The sequence below is a fragment of the Chelmon rostratus genome, chromosome 5 (genome assembly GCF_017976325.1).
Source record: "Chelmon rostratus isolate fCheRos1 chromosome 5, fCheRos1.pri, whole genome shotgun sequence".
Classification (NCBI taxonomy): domain Eukaryota; kingdom Metazoa; phylum Chordata; class Actinopteri; order Chaetodontiformes; family Chaetodontidae; genus Chelmon; species Chelmon rostratus.
In genome coordinates, this window is record NC_055662.1 from 7147117 (window position 1) to 7173439 (window position 26323).

General features: G+C 41.2%; 1 protein-coding gene across 1 annotated transcript; it reads left to right on the forward strand.

Annotated features, from left to right (window-relative positions):
• The first annotated feature begins 8671 nt into the window (after positions 1–8671).
• ptar1 (protein prenyltransferase alpha subunit repeat containing 1) lies at positions 8672–22725 on the forward strand. Its single transcript, XM_041937000.1, has 7 exons — positions 8672–8773; positions 11871–12040; positions 14436–14502; positions 14786–14890; positions 16057–16306; positions 17766–18118; positions 19461–22725. Exons 1-7 carry the CDS (start codon positions 8688–8690, stop codon positions 19843–19845), a joined length of 1416 nt encoding a protein of 471 aa, XP_041792934.1. The 5' UTR covers positions 8672–8687; the 3' UTR covers positions 19846–22725.
• Positions 22726–26323: the final 3598 nt, after the last annotated feature.

Here is a 26323-nt window from a genome sequence, read left to right on the forward strand (position 1 = left end):
TACAGTACAGTATGCATGATTCATAGATGGATGATATACAGCGATGACTATGCGGAGAATAGACTGGATCAATGTGGAGTAGAAATGGATCAGGAGCTCCTGAGGCACAGTTTAGGTCCCGTCCTACCTCTTAATTTCCTCGTCTAACTTTCTTTTCACCTCCCCATGAGGTGCTTACCCCGGTTACCTTCCACTGCCCATCCTGTTTTCACTCAACTCTCTGCACATCTCCACCAGAACAACCTTTGTGACCACAACCAGTGTGGTTTCAAGGCAGCACACTCAACAGAGACTGCTAGATTAGTGATCTGCTAGATCGTCCTGCTGGATGCTGGATCCTGCTGCGTGCATCCTGCTGGACCTTTCAGCACAGGGAACCATTAGATCCTCCTCTCCACCGTCTAAGAACTAGGAGTCTCAGGCTCTGCACTCTCCCTGTTCACACCCTACCTCAAGGACCACACCTACAGGGTAACGTGAAGAGTATAAATCTTGCAGCCTCACTACTGGGTCCCTCAGGGTTCTGGTCTAGGTCCACTCCTCTTTTCTCACTTTAATGCCTGTTAATGGGGAGGTCATGGATGGGAGATGTCTCCTTTGGAAGGAGGAGCAGCTTAGTCTTGTAGAGGCTCTGTTAATCACTTTCCAAAATCAGCTATGAAGACGACACTTAACTAATCCTGTCCTTCACCAGTCTGAAACCCAGGTGGCAGCGCAAATCTCTGCATGTCAGGCTGACGTCTCTCAGTGGATGTCTGCACACCACCTGAAGCTCAACCACGACAAGGCCAAGCATCTCCCATCCATGACCTGTCCATTTCCACTGAGAGCTCAATGGAGTCTCCACTTCAGACTGCAAGGAACCCACATGTGAAACTGGATGACCAGCCGGCCTTTGCTGCCAACACTGCTGCAACAACCTGCTCTGACAGATTAATTCCTCTCAACATCAGGAGGATATGTCCATTCCTCACCCAGGAGGCAGTGTAATGAAGCTGCCTGATTCTTGTCATTTTGGGGTTGTATCCACATGGTTTGGTCATGAATCATTAAGTTGCTTTGGATCGACTCGTCAGCCATGGTGTATGCAATGGTTTGCTGTTGTTGTATGTGCAAAAAGGTTTGTCGACCACAGTGTAGTGCACAGTGTAAAATTCTGATCCAATCATAAGGATGATGAGAGCACTGACACCAAACAACATTAAAGTTGTGGGCCATAAAATTAGGACAAAGAGGCTAACATGCTCCATAGAGCTGAGGTGAACTGCAGAGTGAGTGATAATTCTCTGTTCGTCACTAAGAGTGACACTTTTCATGTTACACATGCGATTAGTACAAACACATCATATCTGCTTTAATGTGACTATTTGCTGTTTATTTATGTATTCAACACACATCTCACATGGGAATAATGAAATAAAATCTAAACCTGCAATCATGAAATGTTAAAGGACCCTTCCCCGCTCTCCCAAACATTACATTACCCTTATGCCAACCCATAGCCCTTAAATTTTGTAATTAAAATTAATTAGCAAATAATGAATTAATTAATTAAATAAATGTGCTCATGTTATATACAGAGCAAGTTATTGTAAAGTTTAAGGAAAGCGTCTTATACACGGTTTGTCCACCAGAGAGCGCTGACAAAGTGCTTCTAAAACATTTCTGACGGATCTTTTTCTGCTTTTATACAGTATTCATTTCAACACTGAGAGCAATCAGCCAGGAATGAGTCAGGGCCATGAGAAAGATTAAGGAGGACGTTCACATCCGAAACCAAAGGCCATCTCTGTACAGAGAGAGGAGCTACCATCCACCTCCCCCCATCAATACGGCCACCTATTCTCTCATGACCAAAGCTTCAGACACGATGACAACTCCATGACAGCTGAGCTTACTTCACTCAGCGATGAAGACTACGAGATGTGGTAGAATGGTTGGGGGGAAAGCCAGTCAGTAGACCTTGAGTTAAGACTATTTTGTCAACCTTTTTTTACTGGTTGATGTTTAGAGTCCAGTGTTTGAACCTGTCTAATACAGCTATGAAAATATGATGAAAATGATAGGAGGAAAATACAACTTCGATTTCTTTGATATGAAGATATGTGGACAGTGCTGCAGCGCTGAATAGAAAGGTTAAATGCGATCTCTAACTGGTAAGCATGAACCATTGGAACCGCCGATACTACAAAACATCAGCAGCCTCAAAGCACTGTGCAAATAAATGGAAGGATGAACTGTGTTCATGTGGGTTCACCCTCCGCTACATCCCTGTATATTCCTCTATTTCCTGTTTCAAGAAGAGAGTAATTTTTCCAAGGGATGAAACATCTAATGTGAAATATATGTGGGCCCTGCAGGATATACCCAGAGCTCAGAACTCCACAGTTGGCTTCTGTGGAAACATATTACACATCTGGTTATGGTTATATTCAAAAACATCACATCCCAATACATAATACTACAAGTCTGCTTCTGCTTACTGGGCAAAGTATGTGTTGCTTCTTCTCTGCAGTAGTAATGATATAACAGAGAAAGTGAAAAGAAGACATAGTTTTGATCTCTATCTGCACTGTGACCTAAAACAGTCCTTAAAGGTTCAGTATATAAGAATCTTAGTTAAATTCTCAGCAGAATGTGAAGAATTAACAGTTTTTACATTTTGTCAAAGACCTCTATGTATTGTGTTGCAGAAGTATTTACTAACGTTAGCATGCTAACCAGCAAAACCTGGCCCGTCCTGTCTTATAATACCACTTTGTGCCTCAGGAGGCGATAATTGAAGAAACAATATTTTTGAGTGTCATTAAGTGTCAATTACTCCATTTTAATGGGGTTAGAGTTAGGGGTAATTGACCGCGTGACACTTACTGACAACAGTCACAAACATTCATTAAGATTGCTTCATTTCCATGAAGAGTGTCATGTCATGTTATGACACAATCAAGACAGTGTCATGTCAGTCTTACGCACACCCCTGCCGATAAAGTGATACTAATTATACTGATGATACGAATTTTTGTGAGGGCGAGGACCAATGAACTGCAATGCAGTAGCATACAGGTATCTGATTGTGAGCCAGGAAAACACAAAGAATGAAGATGAAGATGAAGTTGAAAATAGAAAAGAGAGCTCACACTATGCACTCATGGAGATAGCTGTCAATGTGGATGGCGAGAGCAAGAAAGCATTCAGGTCCAAGGGGAGCTCCTGGGCCACCAGTTCATTTTTAATGACATCAGGTGTGTTATAAACAGGGGTGCACATTCCTTTTTTACTCAGGTTTTTTACTCACACGGACGTGTGTGTTTAGCCTTATGAAATGTTCGGAGAAAAACATCACACAGAGCTTGTTATTGTTCTTCATCGAACTTATTTCGTAATTTAGTGGGCGACTGAACTTTTCAGCTTGACTGGCTTGTTTGTTAGAAATAGCTTGTGCCACATTCGGTATGGTTACATTCAGTTTTATTGTGAATGCGGAAAGCCCTGAACTCGTCGGTGACAAGTCTTCCCACTCAAGCTACCATCAAGGAAGAAGCCTTTCCTCCCAAACCCCCTGCACTCCTGCAGAAGTCCTGCTGTTCTTAACAAATGAAGTAAGCACAGTCTGTTTGTGAGGACAGGCTTTCTGGCTTTGCTGTGTGTAATCGTTCCTCCTGTTCATGCCGACCATTAAATATCTGTGCTTTTTTCTAAACAACACTCCCCATTCTGTGAAAAATGTATTCCAAAGTTTATCTGAAGTTAAATGAGGGTTTACCAGCCATAGTTTGAAGTGGATGTCTTCCAAAGTCTTTTAGTGTGCACTTCCCTCTTTGTCTTACTATCCCTCCATTGCAGCTTTGCAATCACTGTGTGAGGAAACAAAGGGAATTCTGTAGAAAGACTGGAATCTACCCACTGGACTATGACTAACTCAGACTGCTCAGACAGACTTATATTAACAAAAAATCTGATCAGTGCCACCAGTATGAACAGAAGAGTATTACAGTGAGCAAACTGTTTCAGAAGGGACCGGGTCTTCAAGAAACCTTTAAGGTCCTTTACCAGTAACATTCATTGAGTGTAGATTTGGAAGTTAATTTGGCTTTGGTCAACAATGGCTCCATGACTGCTCGAGTTTGGTTATTTATTAGAAAAGCATCACACTTTTATTTTTGTCAAAGCTCTTTGATACTGCTGTTGAAGCACTGAATGTAAAATTTTTATGTTATTGCACGTTATTGCTGTATGTTAGCAATACCTCGGATATTCAAGGTGTCAAACCAGTAGACACATTCCATTGACATTGCCCTCCAAAATAGTGCAAGCCTTTTCTGATCTGATAGCCCCATCAACAGGAGGACAGTTTTTTTTCTCAATACCTTTATGGTCATGAGAGAAATTATTCATGTGACTGTTTTCTGATCTGCCATCCACATGGTTAAGGTTTGGTTTGGTCAAAAGAACAGTTTGGTTAACATTAGAAAATAGAACAACGTTCAGTGTTGGTAGGAAATGGCAAATAGTCCATGCTTTGCTGGCCAAGCCATCCACCCAGACCTCCACCCAAAGAGGTTTTGCAAAGCTGCACACTCTCTAACAATGTCACACTTCACTCCTTTTCACATGCAGCAGTTATAACTTACACGACTGCCGTCACTCATTCTGTAATCTGCTTATCAAGAGTGTCTGATGTGTTACACTGACTGCCTTCTTACTGCAGTGAAACACTAATGGGTAATTCAAGCCATTTGTGTTGGACCAGCTTCTTAAATGAAACACAGACCCAAACAAAACACAGCTGTAGTTCAAGTTAAAGGGAGAATCCTGTGGGTCTGGCAGCTGGAAGGGAAGCTCACCGATGGTTCCCATCATGGTTGACCCTCCACATTTTGCTCATAGTTTGACCAGGCAGGTAATATCTGACCTCACTGTATAAACCCAATAAATCACAGCAAACACTACATTTAAAACACATTGCAATAAACAGTGTAAAACAGGTATGTGAGGACAGGGTGTTAACAGCACATCACATCATTAGAACTATGGTGCTAATTTACATTTTGTATTTTGTTTGTTGAGGGACCATTTCAAGGAGAACAACAGCCAGACAATGACTGTGTGCAGCGTCCTGAGGTCTTATCATCATGGTGGAGTTGCCAGGTTTGGTGCTACTGTGCCTGTACAGAAATCAAAACCAAAACCTTTGTTCAGTGTCTGTAACCCTCACTACAGCTGTTGCTGCACAGAAGTATATGGCAGATGGATAAATATCTAGAAAACTTTTCAGCATTTGAAACCCTCTAAAAATGCAAATGGCTGTTGCTGTGCAAAAAAAAATCAGCTTTAGCGGTATTGGTAGGTGCATTTTTGACCTATTTTCCCTGCTTGCGTACTGTTTGCTAAGCTGACTGAGCAGGTCCTGATTCCAGCTCCGTACTGAACACACAGACATGAAACTGACATCTCACTCTCTGAAAGAAAGCAACTCATTAGATTTCCCAAATGTTTAACTAATACTGTGAATGTAAATGTCTGCAGCTTTTAATAGTTCTGCTTCAAAAGTGTCACTTCTATTTATATAGCGTAAAATCACAAATTGCTTCATAGGGCTTCACAATCTGTACAGCATATGACACCATCAATCGTCAGACCCTTGAATCCGATAAGGAAAATATTCCCAAAAATGTCTTTCAAAAGAGGAAACCTTAAAAAAGAGAACAGAGCCAAATAACAATAGTAAAAATCAGGATGAAAATATTAAAATTAGATTACAAACTATATGAAAAATGTGGATCTGAGTGGAGTTACTTCCAGGACCTGCGTCACAGGACCTCCTCTCCACCATGGCGACCTGGAAAGAGGCCAGACTGCACACATGCAAGGGACTAGACACTAGTGAATCATTCACACAGAGGGAGAAGAGACAAGGACACCATTCATACGAGAGGAGAGGGAGACAAGAGGTGAGGCTGAATCCTCTGGAGGACAAACATCCAGATACCAAATGTACAGAATTTGTCCTGGCTTGTGCAGCAGGAAAAGGTGCTGTAGGTCAGGGGGTCGCCATAATGATTTCCTCAATAAATCTCGTTTCTCCCTGGTTGCTGTACCTTACAGGGTAACCACTATATAGAGGTATGAGCAGGACTTGAACCTTTTAATCCATCAAGGTCAGTGCAGTAAGCTTTTACAAGATTTAGTTTTTCTACAAGATTTAGTCTCTTGAGACCTTATATATATATGTGTGCTTTTTTGCAGTGTGGTCAGTTGTTGACATAAAGTTTGGCACTGGACCAGGATGAGGCCACAGAACTATGGTTCAAATCAAATGGTACGGTCCACATTCTTGGCCACAATGGCAAATTGAGGTTGCAGACTGACCCCTAATACTGTCCCTGATTAATCCAAATGTCCACACTCAACAAAATAATGAACACATGGAGAAATAAGTGGATGTATGTAATGTAACACTGTTTGATTTGAACTGGCTGTAAATTTAGATTTAGATCATTTATAAAAAAAAAAAATTGTATATAAAAATTGTGTGCATTCTATTGTAATACATTTTAATTATCGAGTATCAGTATGTTTTTATACTGCTCCTCATTGCTTACAGCATTATAAGGAAGCAGGGTGAAACAATAGCTTTGATGGTTTCTGGCCAGTAAACAGCTGACTCCCCCACTGTTCCCCCACATCAGCAAAACACGCTTTTTCCACAGATGCTCTTCATCTCTTATGTAACATTGTTTGAAAGTGAAGTTTCAGGCTTTATTCAGTTTCAGGTGGGGGAGTCAGTGAGAGACTGCCAAGCTGTTTCATTTCCAAAGGATGCAGTCTTTTCATGATTTTTTTTAAATATTACATCACCTCTGGGAATTGCCTGTATGTCGCAGTGTTGCCTGCGCTTGATCTTAATCTTACGTTAAATGTGAAATTTCAAAGACGAATGTTTGGATTTGAAAACTTTGCAAAGCAAGATTTACATGAAACAAACAGAGAAAGTTCAGGAAGCTCTCATCATGTGGGACAAATGATGCACTGGATAATTTTGTTGAGCTTCACACTGCATTGCTTGGCAAGACTATCTGATTGCAATAGCCACCCTATGTGTCCTAAGGCTATAATGGCTACATATCCCCCCCTTCTGGCAGATCTGTTTTGTGCTTTATGCATGTTTCCCTGTTGAATGGGACCATATAAACGGCGCTCGAGTAATCACAATTACAAATACTGTTACAAAGATCATTTACAATAGATTAAGTGATAGTGAGCTCCATTTATCAGTTTGAAAAGAGATATGACAATCGGCACTTTGATATCTGAGCAGGGCTGGATTACCAACCAGGAAAAGCAGACAACTGCCCCAGTTCCCTCGACTCCCAGCAGCCAAAAAAGGCTGCAGGGTCATGTGTGGAAATTACTTTCAGATAATTTAGTTAATCTTATACTTGTTTGTGTCATGTGTCAATAATGCACAGTCTGGATTGCAGTGATACAAGATTTAATGCAGTTTGTGCACCTAATAGACCTAATGTAGACCCACTACAGAGAGGAGATACACCAGCTCACCCAGTGGTGTTCAGCCAACACACAGGAGAGGAACCAACTGGCACAGGTGGTTAAAACTGCACAGGGCATCGTGGGCTGTCCCCTTCCTGACCTAGACTCTGTATATGAAGGCCGGGTGAGGCTTCCATCAGGAAAGCGGTACAGGAACATCCGGCACCACCACTAACCGACTGAGGGACAGCTCCTTCCCCAGAGCTGTCAGAGCTTCCACCCCCAGCAGCCCCTCACTGGAGTGAGAGACTGTGAGAACTGTGAACCACTGCACACCGCACTTTTGCACCTTCACCTCCACCTTCACCTTCACCTTCTGTGCACATAACATTTAAGTACACACACGGTATTGTTTACTGTTTATTGTCTTAGTATATTTTCATTTCTGGTATATTTTTATTGCATTTACGCATATTTTCACTGCATGCTAGTTTATTTTTTCTAGTATCTTTACTTTATTTAATTATCTTTCTTATCTTCTTATCTTGTTTCTAACACAGGGGTTGCAATGCAAATTTTATTGACATGTTTGCTCAATGACAATAAAGGCAATCTTGAATCTTGAATCTTAATCTAGATGTCTTGCAGAGGAACCTTGTGCATATTGCTAAATCCTCTTTATTTTGAACCAGATTATAACAAACTCATTAACATGCAGCAAACCTGTGGTACAGGCGTACGGGTTGGTTTCTGGGGCTTTAGCAGTATAGTTGCCATGTGCAGTTTTCTGCGGCAACAAAGAACAGAACTAGAACAGTTACAGAATACCTCGAACAGCATACTGCTACATGGCATGCATTAAAAAAAAATATTATAATAGTAATGATAGCCTAATACTACTACTACTACTAATAATAATAATAAAATAAAAAAATATATAATAATAATAATAGTAAAAATGGTCATCATGCCAAACGGAATCAAGGATTCTGTACAACTGTAAGTTGTATTGTTATATTAGATAAATAATACAAGTTGGAAATTATTTTTTTCCGACAACCGCAAAAAAAAAAAAATAGCAGAACCGTTCCAGCTTCGTGGTACTTTCGCTTAAGGCCTCTCTGGGCTTCCGTAGTTCCGGTTTTTTTTTACCCGGAAAAAGTTCTTGATCCATGTGACGTTTATGTGCCATAAAAATGGCGGAGTCGGAGGAGGAGGTGGACGTCTTGGTCCAGAGAGTTGTCAAAGACATCACTAACGCCTTCAAGAGAAACCCCAACATGTAAGTATAGTTCACTGTTAACGTACCAGACGGCGTCTGTCACGTCCAGTGGACCCTGAGCCAAACAACATCTTGAACCTGATTTTCAACTGTTTGGGCTTGGACTATTACCTGGAATAAGAGCGGCACAGGGAAAGTTGACACTTTAGCAAGCTAGCTTAGCTGTTTGTTTGTTCTGTTAAGTAGCTAGATGAAAGGGTTTCTTAGAAACACCCCGAGGATGCTACTCGTTGAGTAATTTCAGTGTGTTGTTTCATGTAACATTAACTGAATTAGTTATGGTAGCCCTTTGACGTGGCCAGACGTCTGTCAAAACTGCCACAGTCTGCACGGGCCAGTAACGTTAGCTCATTAACAGTGTGATTACTTCACCTACTAATTAACGAGTGTAACATAGTTTTGTTTGAAATTTAGTTATCTAAGATTTCCCCATGGGTCCCCATCATGGAGGTGCTTCAACTTACAGAGGTACACCGGCATCAGGCTGTCACGGTTAGCAAACACTACGCTTTGACTAGCTAACATTGACGTTACTTACTAGCTGTTTATCTTACGTTTTTTATAATGCTAATATCGAAATATGCAGTACTTGAAAACAGTCTCGTCATCAGTTATATATATTATATTATATTACAGTTACCTAACGTCTAGTGTAACCCGAATTGAAGGCAGACTTTAGTAGTGAATCCTTACTAGCACTTATCCTGTGGACAGTGAAGGGTTGTGAAAATGTGTATGACAAGATAACACAGAGGCGTGAATTAAATGGTGACCTCTTTAAAACAGATAAGTCCGTCCACTGAAACGAGCATTTATACTTAAGTTTCTTTAAGTTTATTTAAATATAGAAAAACCTAGAACCTACATGTCGAGTTCTTGAGGGCTGAAGTACTGGACTGTGTTGTACGCTATGTGGACCTTAGAAGTGAGAGACTGAATGTTTATTCTGTATTTGCTCGTTCCAGCACATAATGCTGAGATACTGACTCTGAATGAAGTAGTCGAACCATAACTCTGTCAAATGGAAATTTCTGGAAATGGAAAGTTCTGTGGTTTGGAAAAACACTCATCCGTACAACATGTGCTTGTAATGATTGACCCCCTGGCTTAGTGAAGTCTGGGTGGTACAGTCTGGTGAGCATGCTGTTATTCAAATCTTGGTGCAGCGCACAAAGCTGAAACCCTTCTAAACATCTGACAAAATTCATCTTGTTCTTCTTCCAAGCAAACCTGTTCATTTACAGTTTTATGTTAAGTGAATTACACACCAGCCACATGATAATGTGAAATGTGATAAGTTGTCAGATGTTTCTGTGGCCCAGAATTCCTAAATGAGTGATAACATGTTGCATTTTCCTAAAATTTGCACCAGCATGAGATCAGAAATGCTTTATAATACATACATGTTTGTAACATTTTAAAACCAGAAAATAAGCATTGTTATCAATGTAATGGTCCTTTGTACACCCAGTTTAACCTCAAGAAGGTGCTGATATATTGCACTTGCACTGCACCTTCATCATTTCACAACTACTCAGACTCAGGTATAATATTCAGCACATTATACAGTATAGCTATACTGAATAGTTTGAAGCTTTGAAGAGTCATCATAACATTGACACGTGAATTCTAAATCAACATTCAATAGATCATAAGATTTTGTTGTTTTTTGCAACTTCAACACAGCGGATTGTGATGTTTGGAAACACAGCTCCCCTCTCTCAAAATGACCACCTTATTATTCAGTATTATCTTTGCAAGATATACATACCAGGCGTACAACTATTCAACAAAAGACAAAACTAAATATCCTCCCTCCCCTCCTCTCACTCCAAAACTAAACAAATGAAGTGCTGCATTTGTTCTGTGGCATGCACATTCATTTCAATGCAGGAAACAGTTTTGTTAAATTCACAAGAAACAGAAATTTCATGTAGTCTTAAGTCTGGCATCCTCTCCTATTCTGTTTATTTCCTCTAAGTAACAGTTATTTCTCGTTTTTAGCTGTAGAGACAAGGCCCAAAAACACCCTAACGGCACTCAGGACTTGAGACCAGTGGCTTGAGGCCCACATACACTGCATTTCTTACAGTGTAACCTGTGATGAGCCACATCTACAAACCAATCATGAAATGGCACAGAAAACACTGACCCATGCACATTTTAAAATAAAGTGAAAAATTTAAAGACTGTGCCAATGTTACAGCTGAAGCTTGTTTTGTGCCCCAATTTTGCTGCAGATGGATGATGCAAGTTAACAGCATGTATCTGCTCGCAAATGCTTGTTTACTGATTTATACCGTACTGCTAAAATTGTCCAAATGTTTGCCTCAACATTAATACTAGTTAATACTAGAAACTGTTCACAAAATTCCTAGTTTGATGCGTACCTTGTTTTTGGGGTCAAGGTTCATTATGTTATCTGTACAGCAGGGAAAACAAACAAGCAAAGAAACAAACAAAAGAAGCAAAAAATGACATTTATTTTGAAAAATTAAAAAATTAAACAGTGGCTCATTGGCTATAATTCTTACTGTAACAGTTAAGGCACTCAGATACTAGGACTGTCCCATCTGTGTTTGTCTTGGACTGCTAATCAGCACATACAGGTCGTAAATGACACGTTCGAAGTGTTTCTACAAACATACCTGACTTCAGTTGAACAGTGTCAACGTGCAGTTTGACACTACTCATCGTAATTTTGGTTGTGAAACCGTAATCTCCATACAGTAGATCTACATGTAATTGGAGGATCTTTCAGTTCTGGTTTCTCATTTGTGTTTGCATTTTTTGTCCCACAATCGAGCTTTATGAGCAAGACAGATCTTAGTCCAAAAACACACACGTCTAAAACAAAAAATAAAAAAAGCATTCCAAGAAGCCTGGAGTACAGAGCCAGTCGAAATGGCTTATAAGCTAAGACACAGAGCCATTTATTTTCTGAGCAAAAGGTCAGTCAAAATTGTTAAGATATTCCTGAGAATGTGACTTATTCCACCAGGGAAGCCACAATATCTTGTCACAACAATTCTTCCTTGTTCATATACGGCAAATAAAAATCTCCTTGAGCCCTCATTCTCAGTGTCTGCTTCCTCAGTGATGAGATTGGTGTAATCCCATGTCCAGAGGCTCGCTACAACCGCAGTCCCATTGTGTTGGTGGAGAATAAGCTGGGAGTGGAGAGCTGGTGTGTCAAGTTCCTGCTGCCATATGTCCACAACAAGCTGCTGCTCTACCGCCAGCGTAAACACTGGCTGGACAGGGAAGGTAACCAAACTCTCTCCACATCTTTCTAAACAAAATCATTCCGACAGGTTGATTTTTTTTATTCTGAAAATGTATTTACTGTGACCTGTATGTATTTGACAGATTCTATACCAGAACATATCTGTACAAAGTGTGCTGGAGACAGGGTTTTATTTTCAGTTTTAACCTCACAGTTTAGTGAATCATGAATAGGACACAGCAGCTGTCTGCTTGTGTACATGTTCCTCTTTCCCATCTCTATCTTTAGTTAAAGGTATGCTATGCAGGATTTTCCTAAAAAGCCAATGTATATACTCTATATCACTTATGACCTAGACGTATGAAGTGTATGATGAAAGAGACAGAGACCCTGCCCTGTTTCTGTGTTTTCTTATTGGGGTTCAAGCCCAGAAAGGTTAGAGCCCTGTTTTGTTTGTAAGGGTTTATTATTTGTTGTTTTTATCCTGCATCTCAAATTGCCATCAGTTGGAACAAAGCAGGAACATAAAACTCAGCCCCATAACTGGAAATGATGTGCAAGTGCTTCCCAGGAAATATGAGCTCAGTCAGAAGGATGGCAGCGCTGTAATTAAGGAAGGGACATGCCCCTCACACCATAAGACCAATTGGTGCACAAGTCTAGCTCAAAGTACTCTACAAAAATGGTGCATGGACCATAAAAGTGTGCCATGATGGCTTTTCTGCCATTTTGAATTTTTTAAAAAACAGTAATATGAATAGAAATATTTTGGATTTTTACTGTATTAACACCAAAATGTGTAAACAGCATCACAGGCCTGCAATACATGTGGCCGTGGCCTAACACATATGCTCAATACTGCAGGCTTTGTGATGAGGAAACCACAGAGTGATTGGTCTCACTCCTTTAAAACAGAATTAAACTAGCTTCAGTGGCTTTGCTCACCTTTGTGATGCCTGATAGCTGCTCGTTGCTACTTGCAGTTTTTAATTTTGGCCCATTGAGTGCAAAACGGCTTAAACCCAAAAGTTGTATTTTTGTTCTCGTTTTGCTGTGACCTGGACGTTTTTGGGCCACAACCAATGCGCAGTAGATGTGTAGCCCTAGCCAGTAACGATGGTGGTGGTGAGGTCAGGACTGTATGAAAAGATAGCAACCAGGTGCCGGGCTGTATGTAGCACATATCCAAGAAGAAGCTATGGCAGACAGTGCTGAAAAAACACAGAAATGAATCTAGGGTTGGCTTTCACCCACTGGTGAGCACTGAAGGAAAGGATGTGCACAGTAATGTGGAGTTTTCTGTTGGACAGGTAGGTTTCAGTGGTTATCTTAGTTAGTTTGCTAGTTTGCAAGTATCATCTTTTCTATTAACACAAATCTAACATTCCTACAACAGCAGCTTGCAGACTACATATAAGCCAATGTACTTCTGGTGGTGTTGAGCAAGGATGGAGGCATCAGGTTTTAATGTTGTGTTTATGAACAGCAACCCGCAATGCCTGCAAAGTATATCTTAAATATTACTACCATTTGTACAAACTTGTACTGGTATTGAACATGTTTCCTACATCTGATGCACAGATTGTGCTTGTTACTACAGAAGCCATCATAGTCCCCTACTGTCTGTAGTTATGTTTTGATTTGTGTCTTAACTGCCAGGTGTCATATCAGAAAGTCTTTCATCTGCCAGGATGAAATTGAAAATAATTTTTATTTTACAACCGTGATTATAAAAAAAAGTTGTGATGCACTCTAAAAGATGAAACAGAATTTGATAATCATCTATTCCATTAAAAACTGTACAAGGACAATATATTTAATTTTTTACCTTGTCAACGTCATTAGAGCTGTCGAAAATTGGCCCAAAATTATGTTTGTGTATTCCTTCTAAAAAAAACCCACATAGGTTTAAACCATGTCTGCTTTTGCGTATTATACCCATAAGAGGTAAAACCAGTACTATAAGAGACATACTACTTGTATATTATTTCAACATGAACATGTCTTCTAAAAGACCAACTTACCTACACATTACAAAAGCAACAAACAAAGTAATGTCCTACACTGTGTTGTTGAATTATTGGCTCGTTTCAGCTTGACCTACATTTCATTTAGACTTCACCTACATGGCGGCTGCACTGAATGCACTGCATGACAGACAGGAATCACAAAACCAGCATTTCTGTTTCCCAGTAATTACTGTTTGTTTTTGACCAGGAAAACCTGTTGGAAGTCCGACATGTTTCAGTCTCTCTTGTCATAATGTTCAGTGAATCCAGTAATCTGAATCATTAAATGTTGACAGACATTGGCAGAGTGTGGTCAGTCAGCTGCTGATTCGAACTTGATGTTGAAAAGCTTTTTTTGGCTGTGTCTTTGCACACACAACAGCAGAGGATAACAGCATTGAAGGCTTCATGTTTGTGTGTCCCTCAGCTTTAGTGGATATCACCTGCACTCTGTTGCTGCTTAACCCGGACTTCACCACGGCATGGAATGTCAGGTACAGACACATCCAGTCACAGCGGTTAGCGACAACACAGCTACAGAAATATTAGCTCTTATGAATGTCATGTGTTCATGGGCTCCACCCTCGAAGGTGTCTGATGTCTTGACACATAAGGTACTCAAAGCTGAACATAGTGAGACAGCTGTGAAGCAATAGAAATGCATGTTATCACAAGTCGACACACCAGTGTGAGTAAGCATGCTACACTTGCCCTGTGGAAACAGGCCACAGTCTTCCATGTAGGTCTATTGTAATACACAGCAGATTGTTGTTGCAGGAAGGAGCTACTGCAGTGCGGCGTTCTGAACCCAGAGAAGGATCTGTACCTGGGCAAACTGGCCCTCACCAAATTCCCCAAGAGCCCAGAGACGTGGATACACCGGTAAGATTTGACTGCATAGCAGCCTGTTTTTCTCTCAGCACTGTCCTTGTCACTCGTGGCACAGATGATGACGATTGATGCAATGGATAGATGCAAAGGAGTCAGGAAGGGGTGGAGAAGGAGACCGAAACACCCAGGACACCTTTCTTCGAAGACCATGATTTCCTGAGTAGTTGATGGTTATTAATTTCTGCTTTAGAATGCAATCATGATGAAACAATCAGCATTAATTCAATTAAAATGTATTTATATAGCACCTCAGGATGCTTTCCATATACAGCAGATAAGGACCAAACTCTTTATCTACAGAGGCCTGATGAGCGAACATTTTGCGACAGTGGCGAGGAATAACTTCCTTTTAACAGGCAGAAATCTCAAGCAGAACTTTTGTTGCTTGTTTTCGTTCACTTTGTCTTAATCACATCGTTCTCTCTCAGCTCATTCGCATGTACACCTTTTGAAATTCTCTTTCTATTTAGTCACTAAGTTGAGGATAAAACTTTTTAAATAAACATTATAGCTATTCATTCTAATGTTGATTCTAGTTTTACCCAGGACTTTCTTATTTTGTGAATGAAGCTGTACACAAGTTGCAGCAGTTTTGTGTTTAACCAATCATCAACATTCGGCCCTGCAAACTCTGCCCCAACAATCCCTGTGCCATCAGACAATATTACAGTCAGAGCAGAGACTACAGTCTATCCAGGAACTAGGGCTGAGGATCTAAATTTAGACTATGGAGCCTATAGTTGAAATGCAGGTAAGGTTCCTGGGTTCTTGAAATGGTTCCCCTGGAAAAACTGTGGAAACAGTTCAATAGATCCATGTTTTACATGAAGAACAGCAGGACCTGCCATAAAACAGGATCTTGTAGAGGTGTGTAACAGACATGCAGACAGTTTAACTAGCTGAGGTGCATTTTCACGAAACAAAAAGCACTTGTTCAACACTGAGCCTGAGCCTGAGCTGTACTTTGTACCCTTTTTCATTGGGTCTTTGAGGACTACACATTGAAACTTCATTATGTGTTTTCATAACAACACATGGCAGTTATAAAATTTAAGTTTCTCTTTGACTGGAGCAAGTAAATGAAAAAATTGGTTTAGGAGTAACCTTGCACCAGGTTAGTGGAGTTCTCTAACTCATCAGCTGTTGTCTCCCTGCAGACGCTGGGTGCTGCAGCAGATCCTGTGTCAGTCCTCTGCGGGGGGTCGCAGCAGGGTGAAGCAACAGCAGCAGGACGAAGCAGAGCAGGCTGATGCAGAGAGGAGCCAGCAGCTCAGTGACCATCTGGCCAGGACACTCCACCAAGAGATGAAGGTGTGCTGTGACGCTGCCTGCCGCTACCCCAGCAACTACAACGCCTGGTCCCACCGCATCTGGGTGCTGCAGCACATGGCCATGGGCAACGTCAAGGTGGGACGAGGAATATATCTTTTTTCATTTCTTTTTTAAAAGATTCATGGAATTTATTGTAGTATTTTCATACACTGGGAGACACTTGTGCCGTAGCTGCTCTTCAGTCAGTATATGCAGTATATGTTCTGATTTATGGTTGGCCTCATGCAGGCTGGACAGGGAACCACAAAGGGCTGGATGTGGCCCGCGGGCTGTAATTTGCCCAGGTTTGACTTAGATCCTGCCTTTTCCACTGCCAATCAATCAGACATCTGTAAGATCTTTAATGCTGTGGTTAGCTTGTGCAAGAAGTGCTGCAGTCACTAACTTGGAAATGCAAATAAATACAGGGCTGCAGTGTTTCCTCATCTGCAGGGTTGACATTTAATATTGCATGCACTATCAGTTTGAGTTTGAGGCAGCAAATTCAGAACACGAACAATTCATATAAACTAGTAAAAACCATCTAAAGATACAAACCTGATTATGTTGGAAAGAGTTGGAATATACAAGGATTAATGGCAGCTGACCAACAATATTCAACACTGTAAAGGAACATTATTATATTGTCAACTGTGAGAGTGCAAGTGTATTAACTAAGCCATACACAAGGTGAACTGACTGGTTTCTTGTACTGTTCCCAAGTCTAATGACTTCTGGAAGAAAACCAAGTGTCATATTTGTTTTACATACACAGTGAAAACACATTCCTGATGCCTTAGCATAAATTAGACAGAGGACATGTGTGGGGTCACTGATTCATTTTCACAGTGAAGAAGTTTAAATAATTGCCAGTATTCTCTGATCTGCTTCTGAGGTGTTTAGTTTACCTTGACGGTGGAGATGCTGCTGAGGTTTTTCACATTTTCATCTCAGTCTGTCATCAAAAACAAAACCGTTCTTAGAACAGTTCTCAAGTATTTGTAGGCCTGAACAATGGCACTTGTGTCACGAAGGACTGTTGGGAGCCTGTGTTCCAGTGCGATTATCATTTCTTTAGTTTTGAATACATTTAAAGCTTTATGTGGTCATGTCATTGAGCTGACTGACTGGGAAGAGACATAATAGGCATAATCAGCAGATTTTACAAAATGGTGATGTTACATTTACTAAAACAGGCATCTGTTGTAAACACCATAAAAATAAAGGAGAAAGGACACAACCCTACAGTGAGCTCCGGTCTTGTTAACTGCAATCCTGTTTATTAATCCCATCCACATTCTGTACCTGTGTTAAAAAACCGGCAGTGTGCCACAGAAGATCTGGCTGGAACGGCTTAAAAATCTGATTCAATGCAATGCAATAGTTTGTCAATTAATGAGGTCTTTGGGAAATCTTGTTGAAACAGTGTTTGTTAGAAAAGATGTTCCACAACATGCCTTTTTTTTTTTTTTTTTTTGAAGCACTAATTTGTGGTGGTGTTGTAGTTGTGCTGTGGTGTTCTATTAATGTGAAGAAATCCTGTGTTTCCTAACAGGTTTTCCATGATGAGCTGTCCTCCATGCGCCTATGGGTGTCCATGCATGTTTCTGACCACAGTGGCTTCCACTACCGCCAGTTCCTGCTCAAGGAGCTGATCACTGAGCTCTCCCAGGCTCCAGCTTCCACCACCAGTTCACCCCAGCACCACTCCAGCACAGTCCCCAGCAGCAGTCCCCACCACCACAGCCACGCCCAGGCTAACGGGGAGCTGTCAGGAGCAGAGGCAGCGGGTGAGGAGGAGAAGCAGCTCAGCTTCACCGCAGTCCTTCAACTCTTCCACCAGGAGATGGAGCTGTGCTCAGACCTGATCCAGTCCTTTCCTGGACACGAGACACTCTGGAGTCACAGGTGAGGCCACAGAGGTGAACGGAACAGTAAACGTGACTTGAGACTGCTCCCTAAAATTGTTTCCACATAAACTGCTGATACTGTAATTAGGTAAAACAGAAACACAGTACACAACACTGCAGTTAGACTTTAATGGATGTTTGTTTGTGCTGTTAATTTCAGCTGATGTACAGGCCATGAATTAAAAAAGATCTCCCGCTGCCAAGAGATTTATTGGTTAGTTGCTCTTCTTTGCTGGTGTTGTATTATGTTGTGGGTTTTCAGATTTGTATGATCTCACTGTTTGCATCCTCCAAATCTGCCAAAAGCAGTTGTGGAGTGTTAGTATACATTTTAATTCAAGTACATTTATGCAGTAACTGTCAGTCTGTAGGTACTTGCACTTGCATATTTTCATTTTCTACTACTTTCTACTTTTACTCCACTGTACTGTCCGACAGCTTTTATTTACAAGGTACTTAACAAATTAAGTTTTTTTTATACAAAACACACAATCAACCATTAGTAACTATTATTTTTCATAATAAAAGTGTGCGAAATCCATCAGTGCAGTATGAATATTCCTCAAAACTGTAATACATTTATTCAAACCAGTGAATGTTACTGTTTTGGCAAACTGCCTTCTATAGTAAAGCAGGTTTCCAGAGTAAAATGCTTAATTCTATTCCATACAATCTGATCATTTCAAAGAGCCAAACCATCAGAGAAGTTCATTTGATCAGTTTCCCAAGCCTATAACTTTATAAGCAGTTTTGTCCAGCTCAAAGTTTTGTTCATTCGTCACTTGAAATTGCCTTTGCACTTAGAATGTGTGACAGTAGCTGTTGTGGGGTAAATACCAATATTCTGGTTACTTTGGGACAGCCAAGAACTGTTAGGAATGTTTTTAAATGCATTAGTTTGGAGTTCAATGTGTTTTGTCCTTAATTAGAGGTAAAAAAGCAATGGTTAGTCAGCGACGAGGTATGATCAGACTTGTGCTTTAATTGGGTTAAACTGAATGTTGTGATAACATAAAACTTTTAGATGAAAACATGAAACTTTAATGATCTCCCTAGGAAAATTGGTTATTCTGAGTGCTAGTCGCATAAATGCCTCAACTTTATAAAGTATATAGCTGAAAGTATTTGGACACCCAATATTAAACCTATAGCTGACTGTTGATCATGTCATTCCAAGAGCGTGGAAATGGGTAGTTTATCCCAATCCAAGAAATATGGCACCAGACCAAAAACACACCACAATATGTGGACGATGTGCCCTCATGGCGGTACTTTTTGGGATCAAGTGAATTTGTATAGTAAATTTCAGTAATAAGATGTGATGTCTTCACCCCTTCCAGGCGGCATGTCTTCTACTTGTGGCACTACTGGAGGAGGGAACACCAGCACCACTGCAGCAACAACGGAGACAGCGAGTCTGTTCACCTTAACGACAGCGACCCGGGCCTGCAGAAGGTCAGCGCTCAAGGCTGTGCAGGCCGGGGGGAGAGTGCGAATGGACAGAGGAATGCTAGTGAAGCTATGGAAGTAGACGGGGCGTCCTTGCCAGACCCCCGTGACAGCAAGCGACTGAAGAGAGGCGTCCTGCCGCCTGACCCCCCCGCCCTGCCGTCTGAGCACAGCTTTGTGAGCAGTATCCTGGACAACTGCTGTAACCCCGAGCAGAGACGTTTCGCCCTGGCATATAAGAAATGGTTAGACACTGTTATTGGTCAGCAGCCGTGAGAGAGAGACAGAGAGAACAGTTAGCCCCATCCTTTCTCAATATTGAAGTTGCCTTTAGACACAGATTTAGGATCAGCTTGCCTACCTGTAGTGCTGAGTATAACTAATAGTACTTCAGATGCAGTGGTGACTTTAGAAACCAGTCATGGGGCAGCCTGGATACTGTCCTATCCTCCTGACAGTGAGGAGAGAGGATGGGTCTCTAGCCTGTTCTTCCTCGGAAACATCTGGATTCCCTTGAGCTTCATCTGAGCCAGAACCCCTTCAGAATGGAAATCTGTACACATAGAGCCTATTTGCTCACAATGTGTGTGTCAGTAGATTCTGTTCTTATTTCAGGTGTCTCACTGCCTCAGGTCAAATTTCCACTGCTCTTTTTATTGCCGGTTTGGCATTCACCTGCACATCATTGCTGTTCAAATAGTTCAGCAAAAAGCCGAAATGAAGCTGCCACAGGAGGAGGAATAATGTCTTTGCAGAGGTGAGAGCAGAGCAGAATTTACACTCTGACACAGTCTGACACACTAAAAATCACACTTGTTGGACCTGATTGTATGGAATGCCAAAATAGCCAATATTATCAAAATGAATATGTAAAATATATAATGACCCAAAAATTGTGACATAACTAAAACATTTGTTAAAACTCAGTTCATGATTGTGAAATGTTGTTTCATCATTCATATTTTCATAGCTGCAGTTTTATTGGAGGTCATTTTTATTTCAAATTTCAAGTCTGTTCTCAAGCGATTGGCTGAAAGGGGAAGCAGTGGGGAGCAATGGAAACAGCTCTGTCATGAAAAGTGACGACAAATGTCATTATAAAATAAAAAAGTTACTACTGTTACTAGTGATGAAGTGTTTCACAATAATGAGTTTTGATCATTTACACCATTCGTAATTTTTGAAGTTTTGGCCCGTTTTTGGCTGGTTAAACTTTTATTTTTTGGAATGGAATGACAGTGGCTCTGACTAAATGTCTTCCTGACATTTAATTATTGATTGATTGATTTTTTTCTCCAGCTGCACGTTCACACCTCCTAAGAGCAATGTGTTAAAATTCACTCCGGCCTCCCTTGTTGCAATGGCAGGTTTTAAGCACAGCCAGACTCCTGTTTTGTTTGAGGTTCCTTAGATTTCCATTCTGAAGGTGGTAACACTTATTAACCATGTCATTATCTCGTTCGTTTCTTCTGTTGGTCCTTGTTTGTCGTTGCTGGTCGATTTCTACCCTCTAATTTTACTGGTGAATATAGTCAGTGAGTCCTAACTATGTAGCTAAGTTGAAGTAGCTTGCAACAGAAAGCCAAAAAGCTAGTTGTTAGCTAAAAAAAAAAAAAAGGTTGTTTTGCTATGTGAAAGGTTAGTCATAGCTAACTTGCAAGTCTTACATTTTGCCAACCTGAAGCATTAAATGTCTGAGCAGAGAGATGTTAGCTTTCCAGTTTAGCGGTACTGATGTTTGGCTTTGAAGGATAGAGTGCTGGGGAAGTGAGTCCCTTGACATTCACTGGTGCTACATGTTGCCGTTACTACAAGTATCTGTTACAGGGATGTAGCGTGCAACAGGTGAAAACTGTACAGCACTTTGGAGTATTTGATGATAGCAGGCAATCATTGTTTTGTTGGATATCATTGCTAAACAACAATATGACAATTCTTTGAATTATTGTCTGTTATTTTGCACCAGGTTAGCTAACAGTAGGCCTAGCTGTTTTATGTCACTACCTTGTATAGAAATAGACATAATATCAAAAGGTCAAAATCTACATTATATCTTTGTGTTGAGGAATAATTTATAGCATTACTTATAACATTTTAACATGCTGTATCTGCACAGTTCATCCTTCAGTAATGTAGAGGGTGAAATGATAGCTCCTCTCACTACATTGTGTCCTCTGTATTGATAAGGGAAGAATGGTGTTCTTAAATTTGAATCGAACAAATCTGAAGTCAGCTCTAATCCAGATAGTTGGATAGAAAATATAAAGGAGTGCACTTTGAGTAGGATCCATCTTTTTGTTGCCCAAGGGTGTTATGGGCCGTTGTTACTAGTTGTTTAGCTGTCAATGATATGTTAGTACACAAAGAACAAATACATAAATTTACACATGTAACATTGTTGTTCCTCAGTGTAGCCATTACCATTCATTATACATATGTACTATGTGGTCACATGCACCCCTGATCACACCTAAATGTGGAAGGAGCATTTGTGTCCCAGTGGGGTCTTGATCCAATCTGGGTGCAGTCACATCTGTATATAGAGGTTTGATTGGATTGCCTACATTGGCTTGTTCTTAAAGACAAAATGGCAGATTTGAGGAGAAAAGGAAATGCTGCATTTGGTTTCAGTGGCCACAGTGTGCACAGGCTGGCTAGCCAAAATTGCCTAGCTCCTCATTACAGTCTCCATGTGCTTCCATGTAACCCTTACCATGTTGTACTTAGCTTCTCTTATAAACCTACAAAGTAAGAGTTATGAAGTAAAATGCTTTATCACCTTAAATCACTGTGTACATGATCATAGATAATCTTGAAACTAGTATTTTTGAGCCATGTATTCTTTAGGTTTGTTCATCAAGAATGGGTGCATATCAGACCTGTATGGTGGGGACATTTAAACTTTCAGACCTAGAACACAAACTTTGAATACAAGACTATCTATGCAGATTTTTTTTTAAGGTTCAACAAGCTTTTAAAAAGAATAATGTAGCTTCTGTTTTTCTAATTTATTCTTCAGTTGACGTCAGTGGAGGATATGTACTTAATGAATATCCCTTAGCATCTCATTAATTTTCTATTTATTTATAGGGTTTAAGTCTTTATCTTCATTTTCACTGTTTTGTCATCTGCTTACCAAGAAATAAAGCTCATCTGGGATAACCTGTTGTTCATTTGTTGCTATCTGAGTGTAGTGAGTGTGGCTGTGTGGACCTGCTGATAAACTACACCACTGATGCTTTAACAAAGTCAGAGAGGTGAAGACCTGAGGCGGCAGTATGCTCCGTCAGGATTGTTTGTTGGATGGAAGAATAGCTTTGGAAGCCACTTCCCCTCCACACCTTTCATCATGACATCATGTCTTTCTCTGACGGACAGCTTTTCATCCTGTCTTTGAGTGTGGACGATCAGAACAGCATTAAATGCTTTAGTTTCTGACTCGGTCACACGACATTTTAGGCAAAACAGTTCTTTCCCAGCATAACCCGGCCTGGCTTATTGACTGGGAATTTATAACGTGATTAGTTAGTGTAATATAACAAGGTACATGCTATAAGTATTGGTAGAAAACTGGGTTGGTCTGTCTGCAACTGTTAATAACTTTTAGATCTTTCCTCAACAGGAAGTTCTTTATTCACTTCGGAGATCAAGTCTCAGGAACTTCTGATAAATGTTAAGGAGTCCCCCTGGACAGTTGTCTTGGCCCACTTTTCTTCCTACTATACATGCTTGACATCAATTATCTTTATTTCAGAGGAGCCTCACGACCCTAAGGGTTTGACCTGACTTACATTTGCTGAACAGTATTTTATTTTAAAACAGAATACTTTTAAGACCCAAGACTAAGAGCGATATTCTTTCTCAGAAGTTTGGCAGTCTAAATCAAATCAAAAGTGAGGAGATATGGGTCATTTTGGATTCTGATATCAGCTTCAAAACCCACATCTTCACTTTCGCCAAAGTGATATTCAACATTTTGCAGAGATGTTTTGTCTGATACACTGAAGAGCAATCCAGGCAACATGACAATTTCCCCAAATGTAATTTACTTGCACCTATAGTTGCATAGTCAGATGATGAAATTGCCTTCATCAAATGCTTTCTGATCACAGGAAATAGTTTTTTAATGGATGAGGCTATGAAAAGGTCTTCAGCCTGTTTGGAGGATATAATGAGCAGCTAAGGCGAATGAGGAGGAGAGTCCGACCAATCAGGCAACGGATTACACCAAGAATGACATGAGAACAACAGCAGACGCCGCTGAGAGATGTACACTGCATGAACATGACCGTGGACACTGTGAAGCTGTGAACTGTCATTCTTTGGAAAAATAAATGTAATGATGTTCTGTTGGAGTCAGAGCAAACACTAATGCTTGGAAGGCATCAGGATGTAAAGAACAAACTTTTAAAAAATGTTAATGCGCTAAAATGTAGACAAGCAAATCACACCAGTGAAGTGTCTTAGAGCTCATCTGGCCATTCTTTAAATATTTAGAGTAAAAATACATACATACAGTATACAGCAATCTATTGCTCTATTTTCATTTTCAACAAGTTTTTGATCCCAAGGATTTCACACGTAAGTTTCAGTGTGTAAACACTTTGTGTAGAATTCTGGACCAAACTGTGACACGGTTACTGAAGAAAACCATGATATTGTGATTTATTTAATTATCTTCAACTCAGTATGCATAATGAAATGCTATTTAATCCTCCAAATTTTCACAGTGACTGGAGCTACATTTCTTAGCAGGTGGCCAGGCTGGCTTGGCTGAAAGTCAAGGGGGCGGTCTGGTGCCAACCAGGCCTGCAGCCACCACTGAGGGCGCTGAGACCATGTCCTCAGACATTCATTCTGCCATTACACATAGGGCATGGGCTGATAACCTGCTGACATGTTTCAGACTAAATAAATTAACATTTGACTGTTTTAACCAAAACACACACATAAAAAAATGCTATTAAAAGTAGTGTAGTACTTTCCAGCAGAATTACATACCTGACGATGCAGAGATGGATTAGAAGCAACATTAGAGCTGATGTATGCAGAGAAAAAGATGGTGATGACTGAAAATTCGATGAAAACATAAGATGCTTTTTAAAAACAGTCGTACAAAGTCATATAAAATAATGTGAAATGAATAGTTATGTGATATTTTTGCTCAGGTTTTAAAAAAGTGCTGCAAAGTGCTCCAGCAGTCAGAGCAGTCCGACGGCGGACGGGCGGTTTGTTGTGTCCATAATGATGTGGCGCTTGTGGTGGGGAAGAAGGAGGGGCTGTGAGGCTGGCGAAAACACACACACACACACACACATACACACACACACAGCAGCAGCAGCAGCACCCGCTACAGGGAAGATGGAGGACGGTGTGGCAGCGGAGGAGCGGACCTCCAGCCCGCAGCAACATCTCTGCTGAAAGCAGGTGAGTTCGGCTCAGGTGGCGCTCAGAGTCCGCCGGCACCGTGAACACAACACGGCGGCGCGGCGCGGCGGCGGCGGCGGGCGGCTCCGTGGCGGCCGTGCGGCTGCAGGCTGCGGGGACGGCGGACTGTCGCCGCTCGGTTTGTTGACTGTTTGAGGAGTGGCTACAGGAGAAGATAACGGCGCGTTTCAGAGGAAATGCCATACCGGGATTCAGAGGGAAAGTAGCGCAACACCGGCTGCGTGTATGAGGCTTTGTGCCGGGCTGGAGCGCGACCGCCCACCGGGTTGACATGAATGAAACGGCCCACAGAGGCCCTGTTGTTGGCAGGTGCGGAGTCCCAGCGGGGCTAACCACCGTGCAGCCAGCACTCCGGTTTTCTTGGTGCTTCCTGGGTTGTGTTTCTGTCGCCTCAAGTGATGCAGGAGCCACAATCAGATACACGCTCTGCAGAGGCAGCCCGACTGTGTGGCCTGCTGTTGTTGTCAGAGATGCTGCAGGTTAGATACTGGTTGTGCATTCTGTCTGTGCTGCAGCACCTCCGTCCAATGAGGGGGGGGGGGCAGGTTCATCAAGTCCTGACAGAAACCAGACTGGAAAACATGAGGGGCCACTGTACATAGCCCACTGTATGTTATGTTAAGTTCAAAATATGGCAGTGTGTTTATTAAATGTATTGTTACTAGTTTATTAGTAAAATAACAAAAAAAAGGTCTTGGGGAAATATCAGAAATGCTCCTTTTCCTGTCAGCAGCTGGAGGGGCGTGTCCCTGTTTGTGTTTGATTGACAGCTGCTGGCAGGCTGAGCCCCAGCAGGGGAAGAGGGACAAAGTAAACAAATGTGTGGCATATTTTGTGCATCATAGGCAGACACTGTGTTGTTAGTGGTATTGAAGACTAAGAAGCACACCGGCATCTGGATGGACAGAGGTCATTTGTGGTTTACAGTGGCTGAACAACATGCAGAAAAATCATGTCATGACAGATACCGCGACGAGTCATGATTTTAGTGGGAATGGTCATTTTTGCATTTCACGCACACACGCACACACACACACACAAATTGGAGTCTGTACCAAACAAACATGTTCCCTTATGTGTCGAGAATGTGATTTGTAGGCCAGGGCATCTCTGCAGCGCCACAAATCTCATGTGATTTGGATTTTGCACTTTGCCATATTGTGATTTCATAAGTAGGAATTGGTCAGCCTTAGTTTATGTTTGTCTGGTGGCTCGTTCAACAGGACAACATGTGTTTGTAGGTCAGATAAAAATGGAGCCTTTAGCAGGAAAGCCAGAGTAGGCTGTTGATCAAAGTGTGTGGTTC